Source organism: Salvelinus alpinus, chromosome 11, assembly GCF_045679555.1.
Source record: "Salvelinus alpinus chromosome 11, SLU_Salpinus.1, whole genome shotgun sequence".
NCBI lineage: Eukaryota > Metazoa > Chordata > Actinopteri > Salmoniformes > Salmonidae > Salvelinus > Salvelinus alpinus.
The window spans coordinates 75,182,615-75,205,605 of NC_092096.1; the positions used below are offsets into that span (position 1 = coordinate 75,182,615).

Here is a 22,991-nt window from a genome sequence, read left to right on the forward strand (position 1 = left end):
ATTTTTCCTTGTGGGGACCGGCAAAATGTCCCCACTTGTCCGAATTTTCCTTGTTTTGCTATCCTTGTGAGGACCTCTGGTATCCACAAAAATAGTTAATCAAAAACACAGACACATTCTCAGCCACATTCTCACATACTGTCACGTTCGTTGATGGAACGATCGGACCAAGGTGCAGCGTGGGAGGCGTACATCATAAATGTATTAAATGAACACCAAAAAACAAGAAAGATAAACGACATGTAAAGTTTTGTAGCGCTAACACAACAACTATACAAAAACAAGATCCCACAAACTAAGGTGGGAAAAAAGGCTGCCTAAGTATGATCCCCAATCAGAGACAACAATAGACAGCTGCCTCTGATTGGGAACCATACCCGGCCAACAAAGAAATAGAAAAACTAGAATGCCCACCCAAATCACACCCTGACCTAACCAAATAGAGAAATAAAAAGGCTCTCTAAGGTCAGGGCGTGACACATACAGTGCATTCGGAACGTATTACGTTACAGCCTTATTCTAAAATTGATTAAATTGTTTTTTTCCCCCATCCGTCTAAACACAATACCCCATTATGTCAGAGCAAAAACAGGTTTTTAGACATTTTTGCAAATGTATAAAAACAAAAGGAAATATCACATTTACAAACAGTACCAGTCAAAAGTTTGGAAACACCTACTCATTCCAGGGTTTTTCTTTATTTTTACTATTTTCTACATTGTAGAATAATAGTGAAGACATCAACACTATAAAATAACACATATGGAATCATGTAGTAGCCAAAAAAGTGTTAAACAAATCAAAATATATTTTATATTTGAGATTCTTCAAAGTAGCCACCCTTTGCCTTGATGACAGCTTTGCACACTCTTGGCATTCTCTCAACCAGCTTCATGAGGTCACCTGGAATGCATTTCAATTATCAGAATTATCAGGTGTTTCTTGTTAATTCGTGGAATTTCTTTCCTTAATGCGTTTGAGCCAATCAGTTGTTTTGTGACAAGGTAGAGGTGGTATGTAGAAGATAGCCCTATTTGGTAAAAGACCAAGTCCATATTATGGTAAGAACAGCTCAGATAAGCAAAGAGAAATGACAGTACATTATGACTTTAAAACATGATGGTCAGTCAATCCGGAAAATGTTAAGAACTTTGAAAGTTTCTTCAAGTACAGTCGCAAAAACCATCAAGCGCTATGATGAAACTGTTTCTCATGAGGACCGCCACAGGAAAGGAAGACCCAGAGTTACCTCTGCTGCACCTCTGCTGCAGATCATTAGAGTTAACTCTGCTGCACCTCTGCTGCAGATCATTAGAGTTAACTGCAACTCAGACTGCAGCCCAAATAAATAATTCACAGAGTTCAAGGAACAGACACATCTTAACATCAACTGATCAGAGGAGACTGCGTGAATCAGGCCTTCATGGTCGAATTGCTGCAAAGAAACCACTACTAAAGGACACCAACATGAAGAAGAGACTTGCTTGGACCAAGAAACACGAGCAATGGACATTAGACTGGTGGACTGTCAACTGTGGGACCTTATATAGACAGGTGTATGCCTTTCCATCTGACCAATCAATTGAATTTACCACAGGCTGACTCCAATCAAATTATAGAAACATCTCAAGGATGATCAATGGAAACAGGATGTACCTGAGCTCAATTTCAAGTCTCATAGCAAAGGGTCTATATACTGTTTTTTATTTTTAATACATTTGCAAAAATATCTAAAAACCTGTTTCTGCTTTGTCATTATGGGGTATTGTGATGTCATTATGGGGTATTGTGATGTCATTATGGGGTATTGTGATGTCATTATGGGGTATTGTGATGTCATTATGGGGTATTGTGATGTCATTATGGGTTATTGTGTGTAGATTGATGAGGAAATGTTTTATTTAATCCATTTTAGAATAATGCTGTAAAGTAACAAAATGTGGAAACGGGGAAGGAGTCTGAATACTTTCCGAAGGCACTGTATCCACTGAAATTATTCACTTTATGTTTGTGTGTGTTGCTTAATAAACATATCCTTCCCTCTCTCTCTACTCTCTCAGAGGAGGTTGTCTAGGTTTGGGTTCTGGACTCAACAAACGTCAGACAGAGAGAGCTCAGAGGACAGCGACATTGCTGGTACACACAATACTTCAGAAATACTATACACACACACACACTACACCTGAAGTTACTACAGGCTCCTTTAAAAGGTCCCAAGAAGGCCTTGTTGTAGCTATAGCTGTGGTCTGTTTCTAAAGACTTTAAAAGACTATAGGCGATAAGTGACTTCTAAATGAAATGTGTTCATTCATGAGGAGCAACAACTCTTGTTGTTGTGTGTTATAGAGGTGATGGAGATGCTTCTGGACCATGAAAAGAGCAGGAGGTCAGCATACGTCAGAAACAAGGTCAGCATGTCACATCTCCCATGTCTTCCACACACGCTCAGTCTACTCTCTCTCTCTCTCTCTCTCTCTCTCTGAGCTGGTTTGACTAAATCCAAGTGTATAATTAATGTGTGTGTTCCTCAGAAGTCAGCTGTGGTGAAGGCTGCTAAGAGACAGAGTGACAGAGAGCAGAGTGGTGAGTGTGCAGGGTTTACCTCCACCCCAACACTAAAACAGAACACTGAGTCAGTCTGATGATGTCATCATGGTTCTCACCATCAGAGCCCAGAAAGAAAAGCATGAAACAAGGAGGAGAGAGAGAAGGGAGGAAAGACAGAAGGGAGGAGAGACAGAAGGGAGGAGAGAAGGAGAGACAGAAGGGAGGAGAGACAGAAGGGAGGCGAGAAGGAGAGACAGAAGGGAGGAGAGACAGAAGGGAGGAGAGAAGGAGAGACAGAAGGGAGGAGAGAAGGAAAGAAGGAGAGACAGAAGGGAGGAAAGACAGAAGGGAGGAGAGAAGGAGAGACAGAAGGGATGAGAGAAGGAGAGACAGAAGGGAGGAGAGACAGAAGGGAGGAGAGAAGGAGAGACAGAAGGGATGAGAGAAGGAGAGACAGAAGGGAGGAGAGAAGGAAAGACAGAAGGGAGGAGAGACAGAAGGGATGAGATAAGGAGAGAAGGAGAGACAGAAGGGATGAGAGAAGGAGAGACAGAAGGGAGGAGAGAAGGAGAGACAGAAAGGAGGAGAGAAGGAAAGACAGAAGGGAGGAGAGACAGAAGGGAGGAGAGAAGGAAAGACAGAAGGGAGGAGAGACAGAAGGGAGGAGAGAAGGAGAGACAGAAAGGAGGAGAGACAGAAGGGAGGAGAGAAGGAGAGACAGAAGGGAGGAGAGAAGGAGAGACATAAGGGAGGAGAAAAGGAGAGAGAAGGGAGGAGAGAAGGAGAGACAGAAGGGAGGAGAGAAGGAAAGACAGAAGGGAGGAGAGACAGAAGGGAGGAGAGACAGAAAGGAGGAGAGAAGGAAAGACAGAAGGGAGGAGAGACAGAAGGGAGGAGAGAAGGAGAGACAGAAGGGAGGAGAGAAGGAGAGACAGAAGGGAGGAGAAAAGGAGAGAGAAGGGAGGAGAGAAGGAGAGACATAAGGGAGGAGAGAATTAGAGACAGAAGGGAGGAGAGAAGGAGAGACAGAAGGGAGGAGAAGACAGAGGGACTGGAAGAGAGTGCAGGGAAGGAGAAGGGAGGAGAGAAGGAGGAGGGAGTGTTCAGCAGACTGAAGCCTGTAAAGAATACTAAGTCAGGTGTGTGTCTCCCTCTTCTCTCTTTCTCAACTCTAAACTAATCAAGTCTCTCTCACAGAGCCAATTGGAGGGGACCTGAACGAGGGAGGAAAGGGAGTGAAAGAGAGAGCTGGAGAGAAGAAAAGAGGAGAGGAGGAGGGTAAGAAGAGAGTGATGACTCCCTTGTTCTCCAAACTAAAGAAAGGCAGCGCGACCACGGCCAGACCAGGTGACTTCTACTTCTACAGTATTGACCACGTTAGTTACCTAGTTAGTTACCTAGCAACAACCTGTAGCTGTCTGAACTGACCTCTAACCTCTGACCCCCCGTAGCCCCTCCACCCAGCAAAGACCAGACTGTACCAGGGAGAGAGAGAGAGGAGAAGAGAGGAGGAGTGGAGGAGGAGAGAGTAGAAGAGACCAGGAAAGGAGAAGAAAGAAAGGAACTGAGAGATGAGAGAATCCTGGAAGAGGAAGAGAAGGAGGAGGAAGAAGGACATGAGTCTGATACGTCTGTTGAGGAGGAGGCAGTGAAAGAGGAAGGGAGAGAAACAGGAAAGGGAGGAGAGGAAGAACAGATCAAGAAAAAGGAGGGGAAGGAGTTTGTAAAGTCTGTGTTTGGAGGGGAGGGGGATGAGGGAGGAGAGGAAGAACAGATCAAGAAAAAGGAGGGGAAGGAGTTTGTAAAGTCTGTGTTTGGAGGGGAGGGGGATGAGGGAGGAGAGGAAGAACAGATCAAGAAAAAGGAGGGGAAGGAGTTTGTAAAGTCTGTGTTTGGAGGGGAGGGGGATGAGGGAGGAGAGGAAGAACAGATCAAGAAAAAGGAGGGGAAGGAGTTTGTAAAGTCTGTGTTTGGAGGGGAGGGGGATGAGGGAGGAGAGGAAGAACAGATCAAGAAAAAGGAGGGGAAGGAGTTTGTAAAGTCTGTGTTTGGAGGGGAGGGGGATGAGGGAGGAGAGGATGATTTCCTAGATGAAGACATGGAGATTCTGGGCTGCAGAGAAGAAGTGATGAAGAGACTAGCTCAGGAACCCACTCAGGAAGAGGAGGATGACTTCACTATCATGCTGTTTGAGGAGGAGTAGGGAGAGGGAGGGAAGACGGGGATGAAGGGTGGAGAGAGGGAGGAGGAGAGACTTTTGGGGGAGAAGGTAACAGTCTATCTTCTACTGTTCAGGTCAGGAACCGTTTCTATTGTTGATGTAAATAGTTGAGTTCAGGTATGTTTGTTATGTGTTGGGTTACATTATTTAATCAGTTGTATAATATAATAAACATTGAATTATTAGTTTCTAACTTGTGAGTTTGTCTGGTTGTAAATGGTGGAGATGGGAGCAGTGTGTGTAAAAAAAATAAAAAATAAATGTTTACTTTGTTTTGGAGTTTCAGAGTTGTTTGCTTCCTGCTAGCTGCTGTTTTTACAGGATACACTCTCTCTCTCTTCCTTCCTTTCTCTCTCTCTCTCTCTCTCTCTCTCTCCCTCTCTCTCTCTCTCTCTCTCTCTTCCTTTCTCTCTCTCTCTCTCTCTCTCTCTCTCTCTCTCTCTCTCTTCCTTTCTCTTTCTCTCTCTCTCTCTCTCTCTCTCTCTCTCTCTCTCTCTCTCTCTCTCTCTTCCTTTCTCTCTCTCTCTCTCTCTCTTCCTTTCTCTCTCTCTCTCTCTCTCTCTCTCTCTCTCTCTCTCTCTCTCTCTCTCTCTCTCTCTCTCTCTCTCTCTCTCTCTCTCTCTCTCTCTCTCTCTCTCTCTCTCTCTCTTCCTTTCTCTCTCTCTCTCTCTCTCTCTCTCTCTCTCTCTCTCTCTCTCTCTCTCTCTCTCTCTCTCTCTCTTCCTCTCTGTCTTCCTCTCTCTCTCTGTCTCTCTCTTTCTCTTCCTCTCTGTCTTCCTCTCTCTGTCTTCCTCTCTCTCTCTCTGTGTGTCTCTCTCTCTCTGTCTTCCTCTCTCTCTGTCTCTCTTTCTCTCTCTCTCTCTCTCTCTCAATTAAATTCAATTGACTTTATTGACATGGCAAGTTCATTATTACTTACATTGTCAAAGTATACATATCGAAAAAAATATATAAATATATATATATGTTTATATATATAAAATATATATATATTTATATATAAATAAATGGTGGGACCAACAGCAATAATAATAGTAGTAGTGGACATGGGATTACCATTAATAACAGCTACAACAACAATATTAATCAGAACAACAATACATTAAAGCAATAGTAGTAGACCAGTGTCAACATGACTGAGAAGACACATGACCTGGTAGTAGACTAGTGTCAACATGACTGAGAAGACACATGACCTGGTAGTAGACCAGTGTCAACATGACTGAGAAGACACATGACCTGGTAGTAGACCAGTGTCAACCTGACTGAGAAGACACATGACCTGGTAGTAGACCAGTGTCAACATGACTGAGAAGACACATGACCTGGTAGTAGACCAGTGTCAACATGACTGAGAAGACACATGACCTGGTAGTAGACCAGTCTCAACATGACTGAGAAGACACATGACCTGGTAGTAGACCAGTGTCAACATGACTGAGAAGACACATGACCTGGTAGTAGACCAGTGTCAACATGACTGAGAAGACACATGACCTGGTAGTAGACCAGTGTCAACATAACTGAGAAGACACATGACCTGGTAGTAGACCAGTGTCAACATGACTGAGAAGACACTTGACCTGGTAGTAGACCAGTGTCAACCTGACTGAGAAGACACATGACCTGGTAGTAGACCAGTGTCAACATGACTGAGAAGACACATGACCTGGTAGTAGACCAGTGTCAACATGACTGAGAAGACACATGACCTGGTAGTAGACCAGTCTCAACATGACTGAGAAGACACATGACCTGGTAGTAGACCAGTGTCAACATGACTGAGAAGACACATGACCTGGTAGTAGACCAGTGTCAACATGACTGAGAAGACACATGACCTGGTAGTAGACCAGTGTCAACATAACTGAGAAGACACATGACCTGGTAGTAGACCAGTGTCAACATGACTGAGAAGACACATGACCTGGTAGTAGACCAGTGTCAACATGACTGAGAAGACACATGACCTGGTATGAAAGACAAAACAAAACAAGATGGGAAATATTATCAACATGACTTTGCACTTTTCACTGGCTGTCCCTCAGGTTGTGGCAGGAGAACACATATTTCGCTGCCAAAACTGCACATTTTGGCTTTTCACCCAATAAATATTTGATTTTTTCTTAATCTTTTATAGTTTCAAATTCTTTGTATTGAATTATAATTGTGTGAAAGAAATATTCTCTTAGGTCGGAGTATTTGTCACATTGTAATAGAAAATGCATCTCTGTCTCTACCTCTCCCCTGGAGCAGAGTGAGCACAGCCTGTCCTCTCTGGGCAGCCAGCCTGTCCTCTCTGGGCAGCCAGACTGTCCTCTCTGGGCAGCCAGCCTGTCCTCTCTGGGCAGCCAGACTGTCCTCTCTGGGCAGCCAGACTGTCCTCTCTGGGCAGCCAGACTGTCCTCTCTGGGCAGCCAGACTGTCCTCTCTGGGCAGCCAGCCTGTCCTCTCTGGGCAGCCAGACTGTCCTCTCTGGGCAGCCAGACTGTCCTCTCTGGGCAGCCAGACTGTCCTCTCTGGGCAGCCAGACTGTCCTCTCTGGGCAGCCAGACTGTCCTCTCTGGGCAGCCAGCCTGTCCTCTCTGGGCAGCCAGACTGTCCTCTCTGGGCAGCCAGACTGTCCTCTCTGGGCAGCCAGACTGTCCTCTCTGGGCAGCCAGACTGTCCTCTCTGGGCAGCCAGCCTGTCCTCTCTGGGCAGCCAGACTGTCCTCTCTGGGCAGCCAGACTGTCCTCTCTGGGCAGCCAGACTGTCCTCTCTGGGCAGCCAGCCTGTCCTCTCTGGGCAGCCAGACTGTCCTCTCTGGGCAGCCAGACTGTCCTCTCTGGGCAGCCAGACTGTCCTCTCTGGGCAGCCAGACTGTCCTCTCTGGGCAGCCAGACTGTCCTCTCTGGGCAGCCAGACTGTCCTCTCTGGGCAGCCAGACTGTCCTCTCTGGGCAGCCAGACTGTCCTCTCTGGGCAGCCAGACTGTCCTCTCTGGGCAGCCAGACTGTCCTCTCTGGACAGCCAGACTGTCCTCTCTGGGCAGCCAGACTGTCCTCTCTGGGCAGCCAGACTGTCCTCTCTGGACAGCCAGACTGTCCTCTCTGGGCAGCCAGACTGTCCTCTCTGGGCAGCCAGACTGTCCTCTCTGGACAGCCAGGTTTGTCTGTGACGACCGGTCTCTGTAGCCAGACTGTCCTCTCTGGGCAGCCAGACTGTCCTCTCTGGGCAGCCAGGTTTGTCTGTGACGACCGGTCTCTATAGCCAGACTGTCCTCTCTGGGCAGCCAGGTTTGTCTGTGACGACCGGTCTCTATAGCCAGACTGTCCTCTCTGGACAGCCAGGTTTGTCTGTGACGACCGGTCTCTATAGCCAGACTGTCCTCTCTGGGCAGCCAGGTTTGTCTGTGACGACCGGTCTCTATAGCCAGACTGTCCTCTCTGGGCAGCCAGGTTTGTCTGTGACGACCGGTCTCTATAGCCAGACTGTCCTCTCTGGGCAGCCAGGTTTGTCTGTGACGACCGGTCTCTATAGCCAGACTGTCCTCTCTGGACAGCCAGGTTTGTCTGTGACGACCGGTCTCTACAGCCAGACTGTCCTCTCTGGACAGCCAGGTTTGTCTGTGACGACCGGTCTCTACAGCCAGACTGTCCTCTCTGGACAGCCAGGTTTGTCTGTGACGACCGGTCTCTGTAGCCTGACTGTCCTCACTGAGTCTGTACCTAGTCAATGTTTTCCTCAGTTTTCTATCAGTCACAGTGGTCAGATAGTCTGCCACCATGTACTGTCTGTTTAGAGACAAATAGCATTGAAGTTTACTTTGATTTTTTGTGGTGTCTTTCCAATAGGTGATATATTTTTGTTTGCTTGTTGCCAATTTTAACCACACATTTGTTTTTAGTGAACATTGATTTAATAACATCATATGTTTTCCCTCCAATACAACTTTCTATTAGTCTATAAAAATACCTTTGTGCCAAATTGAATCAAATGCTTTCTTGAAGTCTACAGAACACGAGTAGATTGTGCCTTTGTTTTGGTTTACTTGTTTGTCAGTTGGAGGGTGGAAATGTGCTCTGTTGTATCTCTCTCTCCAACCTGGCATCTGCTCAGGACGTTGTGTTCATCAAGGAAATGATGTAGTCTGCTATTTATGATACTGCAGAGAATTTTCCCCAAGTTGCTGTTAATGCGAATTCCTCTGTAATTTGGGTAAAATTTGTCTCCATTTTTATATATTGGTGTGATCAATCCTTGGTTCCAAATATCGGGGGCAATAACCTAGAGGGTAACCAGGTTACAGAGAGCTCTCTCTTTCTCTCTCTCTCTCTCACACACAGTGTTTTCCGCTAGTTATTGTTTTGTAGCTGAGAGAGGGAATGGAAGGGGAGAGAGAGGGAGTGATGGTGAGGGGAGAGAGAGGGAGGGATGGTGAGGGGAGAGAGAGGGAGGGATGGGGAGGGGAGAGAGAGGGAGGGAGGGATGGGGAGGGGAGAGAGAGGGAGGGATGGTGAGGGGAGAGAGAGGGAGGGATGGGGAGGGGAGAGAGAGGGAGGGATGGGGAGGGGAGAGAGAGGGAGGGATGGGGAGGGGAGAGAGAGGGAGGGATGGGGAGGGGAGAGAGAGGGAGGGATGGTGAGGGGAGAGAGAGGGAGGGATGGTGAGGGGAGAGACAGGGAGGGATGGGGAGGGGAGAGAGAGGGAGGGATGGGGAGGGGAGAGAGAGGGAGGGATGGTGAGGGGAGAGAGAGGGAGGGATGGGGAGGGGAGAGAGAGGGAGGGATGGTGAGGGGAGAGAGAGGGAGGGATGGGGAGGGGAGAGAGAGGGAGGGATGGTGAGGGGAGAGAGAGGGAGGGATGGGGAGGGGAGAGAGAGGGAGGGATGGTGAGGGGAGAGAGAGGGAGGGATGGGGAGGGGAGAGAGAGGGAGGGATGGTGAGGGGAGAGAGAGGGAGGGATGGTGAGGGGAGAGAGAGGGAGGGATGGGGAGGGGAGAGAGAGGGAGGGATGGTGAGGGGGGAGAGAGGGAGGGATGGTGAGGGGAGAGAGAGGGAGGGATGGGGAGGGGAGAGAGAGGGAGGGATGGTGAGGGGAGAGAGAGGGAGGGATGGTGAGGGGAGAGTCAGGGAGGGATGGTGAGGGGAGAAAGAGGGAGGGATGGGGAGGGGAGAGAGAGGGAGGGATGGGGAGGGGAGAGAGAGGGAGGGATGGTGAGGGGAGAGAGAGGGAGGGATGGGGAGGGGAGAGAGAGGGAGGGATGGTGATGGGAGAGAGAGGGAGGGATGGGGAGGGGAGAGAGAGGGAGGGATGGTGAGGGGAGAGAGAGGGAGGGATGGTGAGGGGAGTGGTGAGAGTGGAGGCAGAATGGAGAGAGAGAGTGGAGGCAGAATGGAGTGAGAGAGTGGAGGCAGATTGGAGAGAGAGAGTGGAGGCAGAATGGAGAGAGAGAGTGGTGGCAGTGTGGAGAGAGAGAGTTGAGGCAGAATGGAGAGAGAGAGTGGAGGCAGAATGGAGAGAGAGAGAGTGGAGTCAGAATGGAGAGAGAGTGGAGGCAGAATGGAGAGAGAGAGTGGAGGCAGAGTGGAGAGAGAGAGTGGAGGCAGAATGGAGAGAGAGAGTGGAGGCAGAATGGAGAGAGAGAGTGGAGGCAGAGTGGAGAGAGAGAGTGGAGGCAGAATGGAGAGAGAGAGTGGAGGCAGAGTGGAGAGAGAGAGTGGAGGCAGAATGGAGAGAGAGAGTGGAGGCAGAATGGAGAGAGGGAGTGGAGGCAGAGTGGAGAGAGAGAGTGGAGGCAGAGTGGAGAGAGAGAGTGGAGGCAGAATGGAGAGAGAGAGTGGAGGCAGAATGGAGAGAGGGAGTGGAGGCAGAGTGGAGAGAGAGAGTGGAGGCAGAATGGAGAGAGAGAGTGGAGGCAGAATGGAGTGAGAGAGAGTGGAGTCAGAATGGAGAGAGAGAGAGTGGAGTCAGAATGGAGAGGGAGAGTGGAGGCAGAATGGAGAGGGAGAGTGGAGGCAGAGTGGAGAGAGAGAGTTGAGGCAGAATGGAGAGAGAGAGTGGAGGCAGAATGGAGTGAGAGAGTGGAGGCAGAGTGGAGAGATAGAGTTGAGGCAGAATGGAGAGAGAGAGTGGAGGCAGAATGGAGTGAGAGAGTGGAGGCAGAGTGGAGAGAGAGTGGAGGCAGAATGGAGAGAGAGTGGAGGCAGAATGGAGTGAGAGGGGAGGCAGAATGGAGGCATATTGGAGAGAGAGTGGAGGCAGAATCGAGAGAGAGAGAGTGGAGGCAGAATGGAGGCAGATTGGAGAGAGAGTGGAGGCAGAATGGAGAGAGAGAGAGTGGAGTCAGAATGGAGAGAGAGTGGAGGCAGAGGGGAGAAAGAGAGAGTGGAGGCAGAGGGGAGAGAGAGAGAGTGGAGGCAGAATGGAGAAAGAGTGGTGGCAGAATGGAGAGATATTGGAGGCAGAATGGAGTGAGAGAGTGGAGGCAGAATGGAGAGAGAGAGTGGAGGCAGAATGGAGAGAGAGAGAGTGGAGGCAGAATGGAGAGAGAGAGAGTGGAGGCAGAATGGATAGATATTGGAGGCAGAATGGAGTGAGAGGAAATAAGGTCCTGAGAATGGGTTTTGGGTGGCTCTCACACACACCAGTGTACAGACACATTCAGACACACACCCATTCCCAGTCAGACTGAGCTGTGAAGGTAGAAAACAGGAAACGTAGAACAATGGGTCCAGCTCTGCACGGCCACTGGCCCTCTCTCTCTCTCTCTCTCTCCTTCTCTCTCCCTCTCTCTCTCTCCCTCTCTCTCCCCCCTCTCTCTCTCTCCCTCTCTCTCCTTCTCTCTCCCTCTCTCTCTCTCCCTCTCTCTCCCCCCCTCTCTCTCTCTCCTCTCTCTCCCTCTCTCTCCCTCTCTCTCCTCTCTCTCCCCCCCTCTCTCTCTCTGTCCTCTCTCTCCTCTCTCTCTCCTTCTCTCTCCCTCTCTCTCCCTCTCTCGCTCTCCTCTCTCTCTCCTCTCCTTCTCTCCCTCTCTCTCCTCTCTCTCCCTCTCTCTCCTTATCTCCCTCTCTCTCTCCTCTCTCTCTCTCTCTCTCTCTCTCTCTCTCTCTCTCTCTCTCTCTCTCGCCTTCTCTCTCTCTCTCTCCTTCTCTCTCCCTCTCCCTCTCTCTCCATCTCTCGCTCTCCTCTCTCTCCTTCTCTCTCCCTCTCTCTCCCGCTCTCTCCTTCTCTCTCCCTCTCTCTCTCTCCCTCTCCCCCCTCTCTCTCTATCTCTCTCTCCTCTCTCTCTCTCCCTCTCTCTCTCTCTCTATCTCTCTCTCTCTCTCCCTCTCTCTCTCCCACACACACAGACACCATCAATTATTAACAGACACCTTACAGACACAAACCAGCCAACAACAGCACCACAGAACTGACAGTCTGAGGTGGTAAAGTGAAGGTGTTCTGTCTAGACCCTGAGAGGAGAGGTCTGTCTGGGTTTGGTGTTGCAGCAGGACAGACAGGGGCGTCATGTACCCCAGAAATATGAGCAGGTACAACGTATGTTAAGATGGTTGGGGAGATGTCAAGAGGAAGTTTGCATTTTTTAAACAGCTTTTTCCTGCAATCTAATCATGCTTAAATCTTTGTAAAAAAAAATCTGCCTATTTTTCTGCATATCTCAGCATACATCTGTCTGTATCCTCCTGACTGGTGTTCATTTATTTATCATTTTGGGGAATTTTCTAAAGTCTACCAACCTTACCAGCAGGCATACCAGCTAAAATAGTGAGACAAGCTAGCTACTATAACTCGATTTTTATCCTGAAATGCCTTCTTGGTATCTAGTTATGAGGATGGGAACCTATCTGGGTTCCCATCCTCCCTATGTCTGGGAGAGAGAGATAGGGGAGGAGAGAGAGAGATAGGGGAGGAGGAGAGAGAGAGATAGGGGAGGGGAGAGAGAGATAGGGGAGGAGAGAGAGATATGGGAGGGGGGAGAGAGAGATAGGGGAGGGGGGAGAGAGAGAGATAGGGGAGGGGGAGAGAGAGATAGGGGAGGAGGAGAGAGAGAGATAGGGGAGGGGAGAGAGATAGGGGAGGGGGAGAGAGAGATAGGGGAGGGGGGAGAGAGAGAGATAGGGGAGGAGGGAGAGAGAGATAGGGGAGGGGAGAGAGAGATAGGGGAGGAGGGACAGAGAGAGATAGGGGAGGAGGGAGAGAGAGATAGGGGAGGGGGGAGAGAGAGATAGGGGAGGGGGAGAGAGAGATAGGGGAGGAGAGAGATATAGGGGAGGAGGAGAGAGAGAGATAGGGGAGGGGAGGGGAGAGAGAGATAGGGGAGGGGGGAGAGAGAGATAGGGGAGGGGGGAGAGAGAGAGATAGGGGAGGGGGAGAGAGAGATAGGGGAGGAGGAGAGAGAGAGATAGGGGAGGGGAGAGAGAGATAGGGGAGGGGAGAGAGATAGGGGAGGGGGAAGAGAGAGAGATAGGGGAGGGGGGAGAGAGAGAGATAGGGGAAGAGGGAGAGATAGATAGGGGAGGGGAGAGAGACATAGGGGAGGAGGGACAGAGAGAAATAGGGGAGGGGAGAGAGAGATAGGGGAGGAGAGAGAGAGAGATAGGGGAGGAGGGAGATAGAGAGATAAGGGAGGGGGAGAGAGAGATAGGGGAGGGGGGAGAGAGAGATATAGGGGATGAGGGAGAGAGAGAGATAGGGGAGGGGGAGAGAGAGATTGGGGAGGGGAGAGAGAGATAGGGGAGGAGGAGAGAGAGAGATAGGGGAGGAGGGAGATAGAGAGATAGGGGAGGGGGAGAGAGAGATAGGGGAGGGGGAGAGAGAGATATAGGGGATGAGGGAGAGAGAGAGATAGGGGAGGGGGAGAGAGAGATAGGGGAGGAGGAGAGAGAGAGATAGGGGAGGTGGGAGATAGAGAGATAGGGGAGGGGGAGAGAGAGATAGGGGAGGGGGAGAGAGAGAGATAGGGGAGGAGGGAGAGAGAGAGATAGTGGAGGGGAGAGAGAGATAGGGGAGGGGGAGAGAGAGATAGGGGAGAGAGATGGGGATGGGGGAGAGAGATAGGGGAGGGGGGAGAGAGAGATATAGGGGAGGGGGAGAGAGAGATAGGGGAGGAGGAGAGAGAGAGATAGGGGAGGTGGGAGATAGAGAGATAGGGGAGGGGGAGAGAGAGATAGGGGAGGGGGAGAGAGAGAGATAGGGGAGGAGGGAGAGAGAGAGATAGTGGAGGGGAGAGAGAGATAGGGGAGGGGGAGAGAGAGATAGGGGAGAGGGGAGAGAGATGGGGAGGGGGGAGAGAGAGAGATATAGGGGAGGGGGAGAGAGAGATAGGGGAGGGGGAGAGAGAGAGATAGGGGAGGGGGGAGAGAGAGAGATATGGGAGGGGGAGAGAGAGATAGGGGAGGAGGAGAGAGAGCGATAGGGGAGGAGGGAGATAGAGAGATAGGGGAGGGGGGAGAGAGAGATAGGGGAGGAGGGAGAGAGAGAGATAGGGGAGGGGGGAGAGAGAGAGATAGGGGAGGGGAGAGAGATAGGGGAGGGGGGAGAGAGAGATATGGGAGGGGGGAGAGAGAGAGATAGGGGAGGAGGGAGAGAGAGATAGGGGAGGGGAGAGAGAGATAGGGGAGGAGGGACAGAGAGAGATAGGGGAGGAGGGAGAGAGAGATAGGGGAGGGGGGAGAGAGAGATAGGGGAGGGGGAGAGAGAGATAGGGGAGGAGAGAGATATAGGGGAGGAGGAGAGAGAGAGATAGGGGAGGGGAGGGGAGAGAGAGATAGGGGAGGGGGGAGAGAGAGATAGGGGAGGGGGGAGAGAGAGAGATAGGGGAGGGGGAGAGAGAGATAGGGGAGGAGGAGAGAGAGAGATAGGGGAGGGGAGAGAGAGATAGGGGAGGGGAGAGAGATAGGGGAGGGGGAAGAGAGAGAGATAGGGGAGGGGGGAGAGAGAGAGATAGGGGAAGAGGGAGAGATAGATAGGGGAGGGGAGAGAGACATAGGGGAGGAGGGACAGAGAGAAATAGGGGAGGGGAGAGAGAGATAGGGGAGGAGAGAGAGAGAGATAGGGGAGGAGGGAGATAGAGAGATAAGGGAGGGGGAGAGAGAGATAGGGGAGGGGGAGAGAGAGATATAGGGGATGAGGGAGAGAGAGAGATAGGGGAGGGGGAGAGAGAGATTGGGGAGGGGAGAGAGAGATAGGGGAGGAGGAGAGAGAGAGATAGGGGAGGAGGGAGATAGAGAGATAGGGGAGGGGGAGAGAGAGATAGGGGAGGGGGGAGAGAGAGATATAGGGGATGAGGGAGAGAGAGAGATAGGGGAGGGGGAGAGAGAGATAGGGGAGGAGGAGAGAGAGAGATAGGGGAGGTGGGAGATAGAGAGATAGGGGAGGGGGAGAGAGAGATAGGGGAGGGGGAGAGAGAGAGATAGGGGAGGAGGGAGAGAGAGAGATAGTGGAGGGGAGAGAGAGATAGGGGAGGGGGAGAGAGAGATAGGGGAGAGAGATGGGGATGGGGGAGAGAGATAGGGGAGGGGGGAGAGAGAGATATAGGGGAGGGGGAGAGAGAGATAGGGGAGGAGGAGAGAGAGAGATAGGGGAGGTGGGAGATAGAGAGATAGGGGAGGGGGAGAGAGAGATAGGGGAGGGGGAGAGAGAGAGATAGGGGAGGAGGGAGAGAGAGAGATAGTGGAGGGGAGAGAGAGATAGGGGAGGGGGAGAGAGAGATAGGGGAGAGGGGAGAGAGATGGGGAGGGGGGAGAGAGAGAGATATAGGGGAGGGGGAGAGAGAGATAGGGGAGGGGGAGAGAGAGATAGGGGAGGGGGGAGAGAGAGAGATATGGGAGGGGGAGAGAGAGATAGGGGAGGAGGAGAGAGAGCGATAGGGGAGGAGGGAGATAGAGAGATAGGGGAGGGGGGAGAGAGAGATAGGGGAGGAGGGAGAGAGAGAGATAGGGGAGGGGGGAGAGAGAGAGATAGGGGAGGAGAGAGAGATAGGGGAGGGGGGAGAGAGAGAGATAGGGGAGGAGGGAGAGAGAGAGATAGGGGAGGGGGAGAGAGAGATATAGTGGAGGGGGGAGAGAGATAGGGGAGGGGGAGAGATAAATAGGGGAGGGGGGAGAGAGAGAGATATAGGGGAGGGGGAGAGAGAGATAGGGGAGGGGGAGAGAGAGAGATAGGGGAGGGGGGAGAGAGAGAGATATAGGGGAGGGGGAGAGAGAGATAGGGGAGGGGGAGAGAGAGAGATAGGGGAGGGAGGAGAGAGATATATAGGGGAGGGGGGAGAGAGAGAGATATGGGAGGGGGAGAGAGAGATAGGGGAGGGGGAGAGAGAGATAGTTGAGGAGGAGAGAGAGCGATAGGGGAGGAGGGAGATAGAGAGATAGGGGAGGAGGGAGAGAGAGAGAGAGAGAGAGAGATAGGGGAGGAGGGAGAGAGAGACATAGGGGAGGAGAGAGAGAGAGAGATAGGAAGAGATGGAATGAGTTAAGCACAAAGAGAGAGGGCGAGAGAGAGAGAGAAGGATGAGATAGATGGGATAAAGAGACCAGCGAGGAGGAAGAGGAAAGAGGATGTGAGGCTACAGCAGCCAACCTCCACATCGCTACGGAGACCAGGGGATGTGAGGGAGGAACACACACATTTACACACACTGTCAGACACACACACACACATTTACACACACTGTCACACACACACACTGTCAGGCCGGAGCGAAGTGACAGGAAGAGATGCAGTGACACACACTGATCACATGGAACACATAGACCAGTCAGTCTGACACAGTGAGCTGCCTGTGTATATGGCAGGGACAGACAGCCTGTATTACCTCTGTAGGTTGGGAGTTTATAGACCAGTCAGTCTCACACAGTGAGCAGCCTGTGTATATGGCAGGGACAGACAGCCTGTATCACCTCTGTAGGTTGGGAGTTTATAGACCAGTCAGTCTGACACAGTGAGCTGCCTGTGTATATGGCAGCCAGGGACAGTCAGGGACAGACAGCCTGTATCACCTCTGTAGGGAGTTTATATCAGCTGTAGTACCTTAGGATACTGTTATAGCAGCGAGACTCTGACTGTTGACCTGGAGGAGAAGAGCCTGAATTCATGATCCACAGGTGAGTCTGATGTTTATTCTTTAACCTGTGTGTGTGTTTGTATGTTTGTGAGTGTGTGTGTATGTGTGTGTGTGAGAGAGAGAGATACACCTGTGCAGGGATGAGAGGAGGAGGAGACAGGGATAGGGAGTGGGAGGGAGGGAGGAGGAGATGGGGGTAGGGTGGGGTAGGGATGAGGAGGGAGGGAGGAGGAGATGGGGGTAGGGAGGGGTAGGGAGGGGGAGGGAGGGAGGAGGAGATGGGGGTAGGGAGGGCGAGGGAGGAGGAGGGAGGGAGGGAGGGGTAGGGAGGAGGAGGAAGGGAGGAGGAGATGGGGGTAGGGAGGGCGAGGGAGGAGGAGGGAGGGAGGGAGGAGGAGATGGGGGTAGGGAGGGATAGGGAGTGGGAGGGAGGGAGGGAGGAGGAGGAGATGGGGTAGGGAGGAGGAGGGAGGAGGAGGAGATGGGGGTAGGGAGGAGGAGGGAGGGAGGGAGGAGGAGATGGGGGTAGGGAGGAGGAGGGAGGGAGGGAGGAGGAGATGGGGGTAGGGAGGAGGAGGGAGGGAGGAGGAGGGAGGGAGGAGGAGATGGGGCTAGGGAGGAGGAGGGAGGGAGGAGGAGATGGGGGGAGGGAGGAGGAGGGAGGAGGAGGGGATGGGGGTAGGGAGGAGGAGGCAGGGAGGAGGAAATGGGGGTAGGGAGGAGGAGGGAGGGAGGAGGAGATGGGGTAGCGAGGAGGAGGCAGGGAGGAGGAGATGGGGGTAGGGTGGGGTAGGGAGGAGGAGGGAGGGAGGGAGGAGGAGATGGGGGTAGGGTGGGGTAGGGAGGAGGAGGGAGGGAGGGAGGAGGAGATGGGGGTAGGGAGGAGGAGGGAGGGAGGGGTAGGGAGGAGGAGGGAGGGAGGGAGGAGGAGATGGGGATAGGGAGGGCGAGGGAGGAGGAGGGAGGGAGGGAGGAGGAGATGGGGGGAGGGATAGGGAGTGGGAGGGAGGGAGGAGGAGATGGCAGTAGGGAGGGGTAGGGAGGAGGAGATGGGGGTAGGGAGGGGTAGGGAGGAGGAGGGAGGGAGGGAGGGGTAGGGAGGAGGAGGGAGGGAGGGGTAGGGAGGAGGAGGGAGGGAGGGAGGAGGAGATGGGGGTAGGGAGGGGTAGGGAGGAGGAGAGAGGGAGGGGTAGGGAGGAGGAGGGAGGGAGGGAGGAGGAGATGGGGGTAGGGTGGGGTAGGGAGGAGGAGGGAGGGAGGGAGGAGGAGATGTGGGTAGGGAGGGGTAGGGAGGAGGAGGGAGGGAGGGAGGAGGAGATGGGGGTAGGGTGGGGTAGGGAGGAGGAGGGAGGGAGGAGGAGATGGGGGTAGGGAGGGGTAGGGAGGAGGAGGGAGGGAGGGGTAGGGAGGAGGAGGGAGGGAGGGAGGAGGAGATGGGGATAGGGAGGGCGAGGGAGGAGGAGGGAGGGAGGGAGGAGGAGATGGGGGGAGGGAGTGGGAGGGAGGGAGGGAGGAGGAGATGGGGGTAGGGAGGAGGAGGGAGGAGGAGGAGTTAGGGGTAGGGAGGAGGATGGAGGGAGGAGGAGATGGGGGTAGGGAGGAGGAGGGAGGAGGAGGGGATGGGGGTAGGGAGGAGGAGGGAGGGAGGAGGAGATGGGGGTAGGGAGGAGGAGGGAGGGAGGAGGAGATGGGGGTAGGGAGGAGGAGGGAGGGAGGAGGAGATGGGGGTAGGGAGGAGGGAGGGAGGAGGAGATGGGGGTAGGGAGGGGGAGGGAGGGAGGAGGAGATGGCAGTAGGGAGGGAGGGATAATGAGGAGGGAGGAGAAGATGGGGGTAGGGAGGAGAAGATGGGGGTAGGGAGGGGTAGGGAGGGATAACCCCCATTCGATTTTAATCCCTAAAGCCCTCCCCATATCAACAGATAAAGAGATGCAGGGAGGGGGAGTAACAGACTGATCACTAATCTCACACAAACAAAGAGGAGGGGTGGGGTCTTAGAACGACCCACCTTTACATCTGCCTGGCAACTGTCCCCAAAACAACAACTCCATCTCTCTCTCTCTCTCTCTCTCTCTCTCTCTCTCTCTCTCTCTCTCTCTCTCTCTCTCTCTCTCTCTCTCTCTCTCTCTCTCTCTCTCTCTCTCTCTCTCTCTCTCTCTCCCTCTCCCTCTCTCTCTCTCTCTCTCTCTCTCTCTCTCTCTCTCTCTCTCTCTCTCTCTCTCTCTCTCTCCTCCCCTCTCTCTCTCTCTCTCTCTCCTCCTCTCTCTCTCTCTCTCTCTCTCTCTCCCTCTCTCTCTCTCTCTCTCTCTCTCTCTCTCTCTCTCTCTCTCTCTCCTCCCCTCTCTCTCTCTCTCTCTCTCTCTCTCTCTCTCTCTCTCTCTCTCTCTCCTCCCCTCTCTCTCTCTCTCTCTCTCTCTCTCTCTCTCTCTCTCTCCTCTCTCTCTCTCTCTCTCTCTCTCTCTCTCTCTCTCTCTCTCTCTCTCTCTCTCTCTCTCTCTCTCTCCTCCCCCCCCTCTCTCAATTCAATTCAATTCAATTCAAGGGGCTTTATTGGCATGGGAAACATGTGTTAACATTGCCAAAGCAAGTGAGGTAGATAATATACAAAAGTGAAATAAACAATACAAATTAACAGTAAACATTACACATACAGAAGTTTCAAAACAATAAAGACATTACAAATGTCATATTATATATATACAGTGTTGTAACAATGTACAAATGGTTAAAGCACACAAGTTAAAATAAACAAGCATAAATATGGGTTGTATTTACAATGGTGTTTGTTCTTCACTGGTTGCCCTTTTCTTGTGGCAACAGGTCACAAATCTTGCTGCTGTGATGGCACACTGTGGAATTTCTCCCAGTAGATATGGGAGTTTATCAAAATTGGATTTGTTTTCAAATTCTTTGTGGATCTGTGTAATCTGAGGGAAATATGTCTCTCTAATATGGTCATACATTGGGCAGGAGGTTAGGAAGTCTCTCTCTCTCTCACTGTCTCTATCTATCTATCTATCTATCTGTCTATCTGTCTATCTGTCTATCTGTCTGTCTGTCTGTCTGTCTGTCTGTCTGTCTGTCTGTCTGTCTGTCTGTCTGTCTGTCTGTCTGTCTGTCTGTCTGTCTGTCTGTCTGTCTGTCTGTCTGTCTGTCTGTCTGTCTGTCTTATATATCTGTGTATATACATTGTATATATACTGTACACATAGTGCAGAACATTATTTGACTGAAGGACTGAAGGTACTCTGACCATTTCCACAGTTACAGCCTCTAACATCTACACACAATACAACATAATGACAAAGCAAAAACAGGGTTTTAGAATCTTTTTCAAATGTATTAAAAATTAAAAGCTTTAATATCACATGAACATATTTATACAGACCCTTCAGTCTGTTGAAGCACCGCTCAAGGACATTCAGAGACTGAAGCCACTCCTGTGTTGTCTTGGCTGTGGGGATGTTTTTCAACGGCAGGGACTGGGAGACTAGTCAGGATTGAGGGAAAGATGAACGGAGCAAAGTACTGAGAGATCCTTGATGAAAACCTGCTCCAGAGTGCTCAGGACCTCAGACTGGGGGCGAAGGTTCACCTTCCAACAGGACAACGAACCTAAGCACACAGCCAAGACAATACAGGAGTGGCTTCGGGACAAGTCTCTGAATGTCTTTGAGTGGCCCAGCCAGAGCCCGGACATGAACCCGATCTAACATCTCTGGAGAGACCTGAAAATAGCTGTGCAGCGATGCTCCCCATCCAACCTGACAGAGCTTGAGAGGATCTGCAGAGAAGAATGGGAGAAACTCCCCAAATACAGGTGTGCCAAGCGTGTAGCGTCATACCCAAGAAGACTCAAGGCTGTAATCGCTGCCAAAGGTGCTTCAACAAAGTACTGAGTAAAGGGTCTGAATACTTATGGAAATGTGATATTTCATATATGTTATTTAAATATAAATTTGCAAACATAAAAATAAATAAAAAAGTGCTTTGTCATTCTGGGGTATTGTGTGTAGATTGATGAGGGGAAAAAACTATTGAATCCATTTTAGAATAAGGCTGTAATGTAACAAAATGAGTAAAAGTCAAGGGGTCTGAATACTTTCCGATTGCACTGTATCATACTAAATTTGGATATCCACAAATGAATACGTACCATACGAAACGTAACATATCATACTACATGGAGTGTCTCAGATTTATGTACAGAAACATGTGAAATGCTCTGAGACCGGGTTGGACACAACTGTGGGAAGCATTGGAGTCAACATGGGCCATTATCTCTGTGGAACGCTTTCAACGCCTTGTAGAGTCCCCGATGAATTGAGGCTGTTCTGAGGACAAAATGGCAGCTCGATATTAGGAAGTCAATACTGTTTATCCTATTGCTTCTCATTGGACCCTATGATCACTCAGCTACACATCCGATGCCTGCTGGACTGTTCATTAACACCGTACTTCATTTAGTTTTTCTGTCGGCCCCAGCCTCCAACTCAGGTCCTGTGAGTAGCTAACTGACCCTCTCTGCCCATTCATCGCCATTTATCGGTTGTTGTGGTCTTAGCTGTTTACCCATTGTTGTCTTATCCGTTGTTGTCTTAGCTGTTTACCTGTTGTTGTCTTACCCGTTGTTGTCTTAGCTGTTTACCGATTGTTGTCTTAGCTGTTTACCTGTTGTTGTCTTAGCTGTTTACCTGTTGTTGTCTTACCCGTTGTTGTCTTAGCTGTTTACCTGTTGTTGTCTTACCCGTTGTTGTCTTAGCTGTTTACCCATTGTTGTCTTACCCATTGTTGTCTTAGCTGTTTACCCATTGTTGTCTTACCCGTTGTTGTCTTAGCTGTTTACCCATTGTTGTCTTACCCATTGTTGTCTTAGCTGTTTACCCATTGTTGTCTTACCCGTTGTTGTCTTAGCTGTTGACCCGTTGTTGTCTTACCCGTTGTTGTGGTCTTAGCTGTTTACCCATTGTTGTCTTACCCGTTGTTGTGGTCTTAGCTGTTTAACCATTGTTGTCTTACCCGTTGTTGTCTTAGCTGTTTACCTGTTGTTGTCTTACCCGTTGTTGTGGTCTTAGCTGTTTACCCATTGTTGTCTTACCCGTTGTTGTCTTAGCTGTTTACCCATTGTTGTCTTACCCATTGTTGTCTTACCCGTTGTTGTGGTCTTAGCTGTTTAACCATCGTTGTCTTACCCGTTGTTGTCTTAGCTGTTTACCTGTTGTTGTCTTACCCGTTGTTGTGGTCTTAGCTGTTTACCCGTTGTTGTCTTAGCTGTTTACCCATTGTTGTCTTAGCTGTTTTTGTCTTACAGTGGGGCAAAAAAGTATTTAGTCAGCCACCAATTGTGCAACTTCTCCCACTTAAAAAGATGAGAGAGGCCTGTAATTTTCATCATAGGTACACTTCAACTATGACAGACAAAATGAGAAAAGAAATCCAGAAAATCACATTGTAGGATTTTTAATGAATTTATTTGCAAATTATGGTGGAAAATAAGTATTTGGTCACCTACAAACAAGCAAGATTTCTGGCTCTCACAGACCTGTAACTTCTTCTTTAAGAGGCTCCTCTGTCCTCCACTCGTTACCTGTATTAATGGCACCTGTTTGAACTTGTTATCAGTATAAAAGACACCTGTCCACAACCTCAAACTGTCACACTCCAAACTCCACTATGGCCAAGACCAAAGAGCTGTCAAAGGACACCAGAAACAAAATTGTAGACCTGCACCAGGCTGGGAAGACTGAATCTGCAATAGGTAAGCAGCTTGGTTTGAAGAAATCAACTGTGGGAGCAATTATTAGGAAATGGAAGACATACAAGACCACTGATAATTTCCCTCGATCTGGGGCTCCACGCAAGATCTCACCCCGTGGGGTCAAAATGATCACAAGAACGGTGAGCAAAAATCCCAGAACCACACGGGGGGACCTAGTGAATGACCTGCAGAGAGCTGGGACCAAAGTAACAAAGCCTACCATCAGTAACACACTACGCCGCCAGGGACTCAAATCCTGCAGTGCCAGACGTGTCCCCCTGCTTAAGCCAGTACATGTCCAGGCCCGTCTGAAGTTTGCTAGAGAGCATTTGGATGATCCAAAAGAAGATTGGGAGAATGTCATATGGTCAGATGAAACCAAAATAGAACTTTTTGGTAAAAACTCAACTCGTCGTGTTT

General features: G+C 50.6%; 1 protein-coding gene across 3 annotated transcripts in view; it reads left to right on the forward strand.

The window, feature by feature from the left end:
- Positions 1-5,040, forward strand: part of LOC139534808 (zinc finger CW-type PWWP domain protein 1-like) — a 40,787-nt gene extending 35,747 nt beyond the window's left edge. For 2 of the 3 annotated variants that reach the window (XM_071334265.1, XM_071334267.1), the window contains 5 exons: positions 2,061-2,136; positions 2,347-2,408; positions 2,532-2,583; positions 3,745-3,894; positions 3,999-5,040. In XM_071334265.1, the coding sequence (XP_071190366.1) occupies positions 2,061-2,136; positions 2,347-2,408; positions 2,532-2,583; positions 3,745-3,894; positions 3,999-4,750 (1,092 nt within the window). In that variant the 3' untranslated portion in view covers positions 4,751-5,040. The remainder of the gene's footprint in view (positions 1-2,060; positions 2,137-2,346; positions 2,409-2,531; positions 2,584-3,744; positions 3,895-3,998) is intronic. The other variant, XM_071334266.1, reaches the window with a different exon arrangement.
- The last annotated feature ends 17,951 nt before the right edge of the window (positions 5,041-22,991 follow it).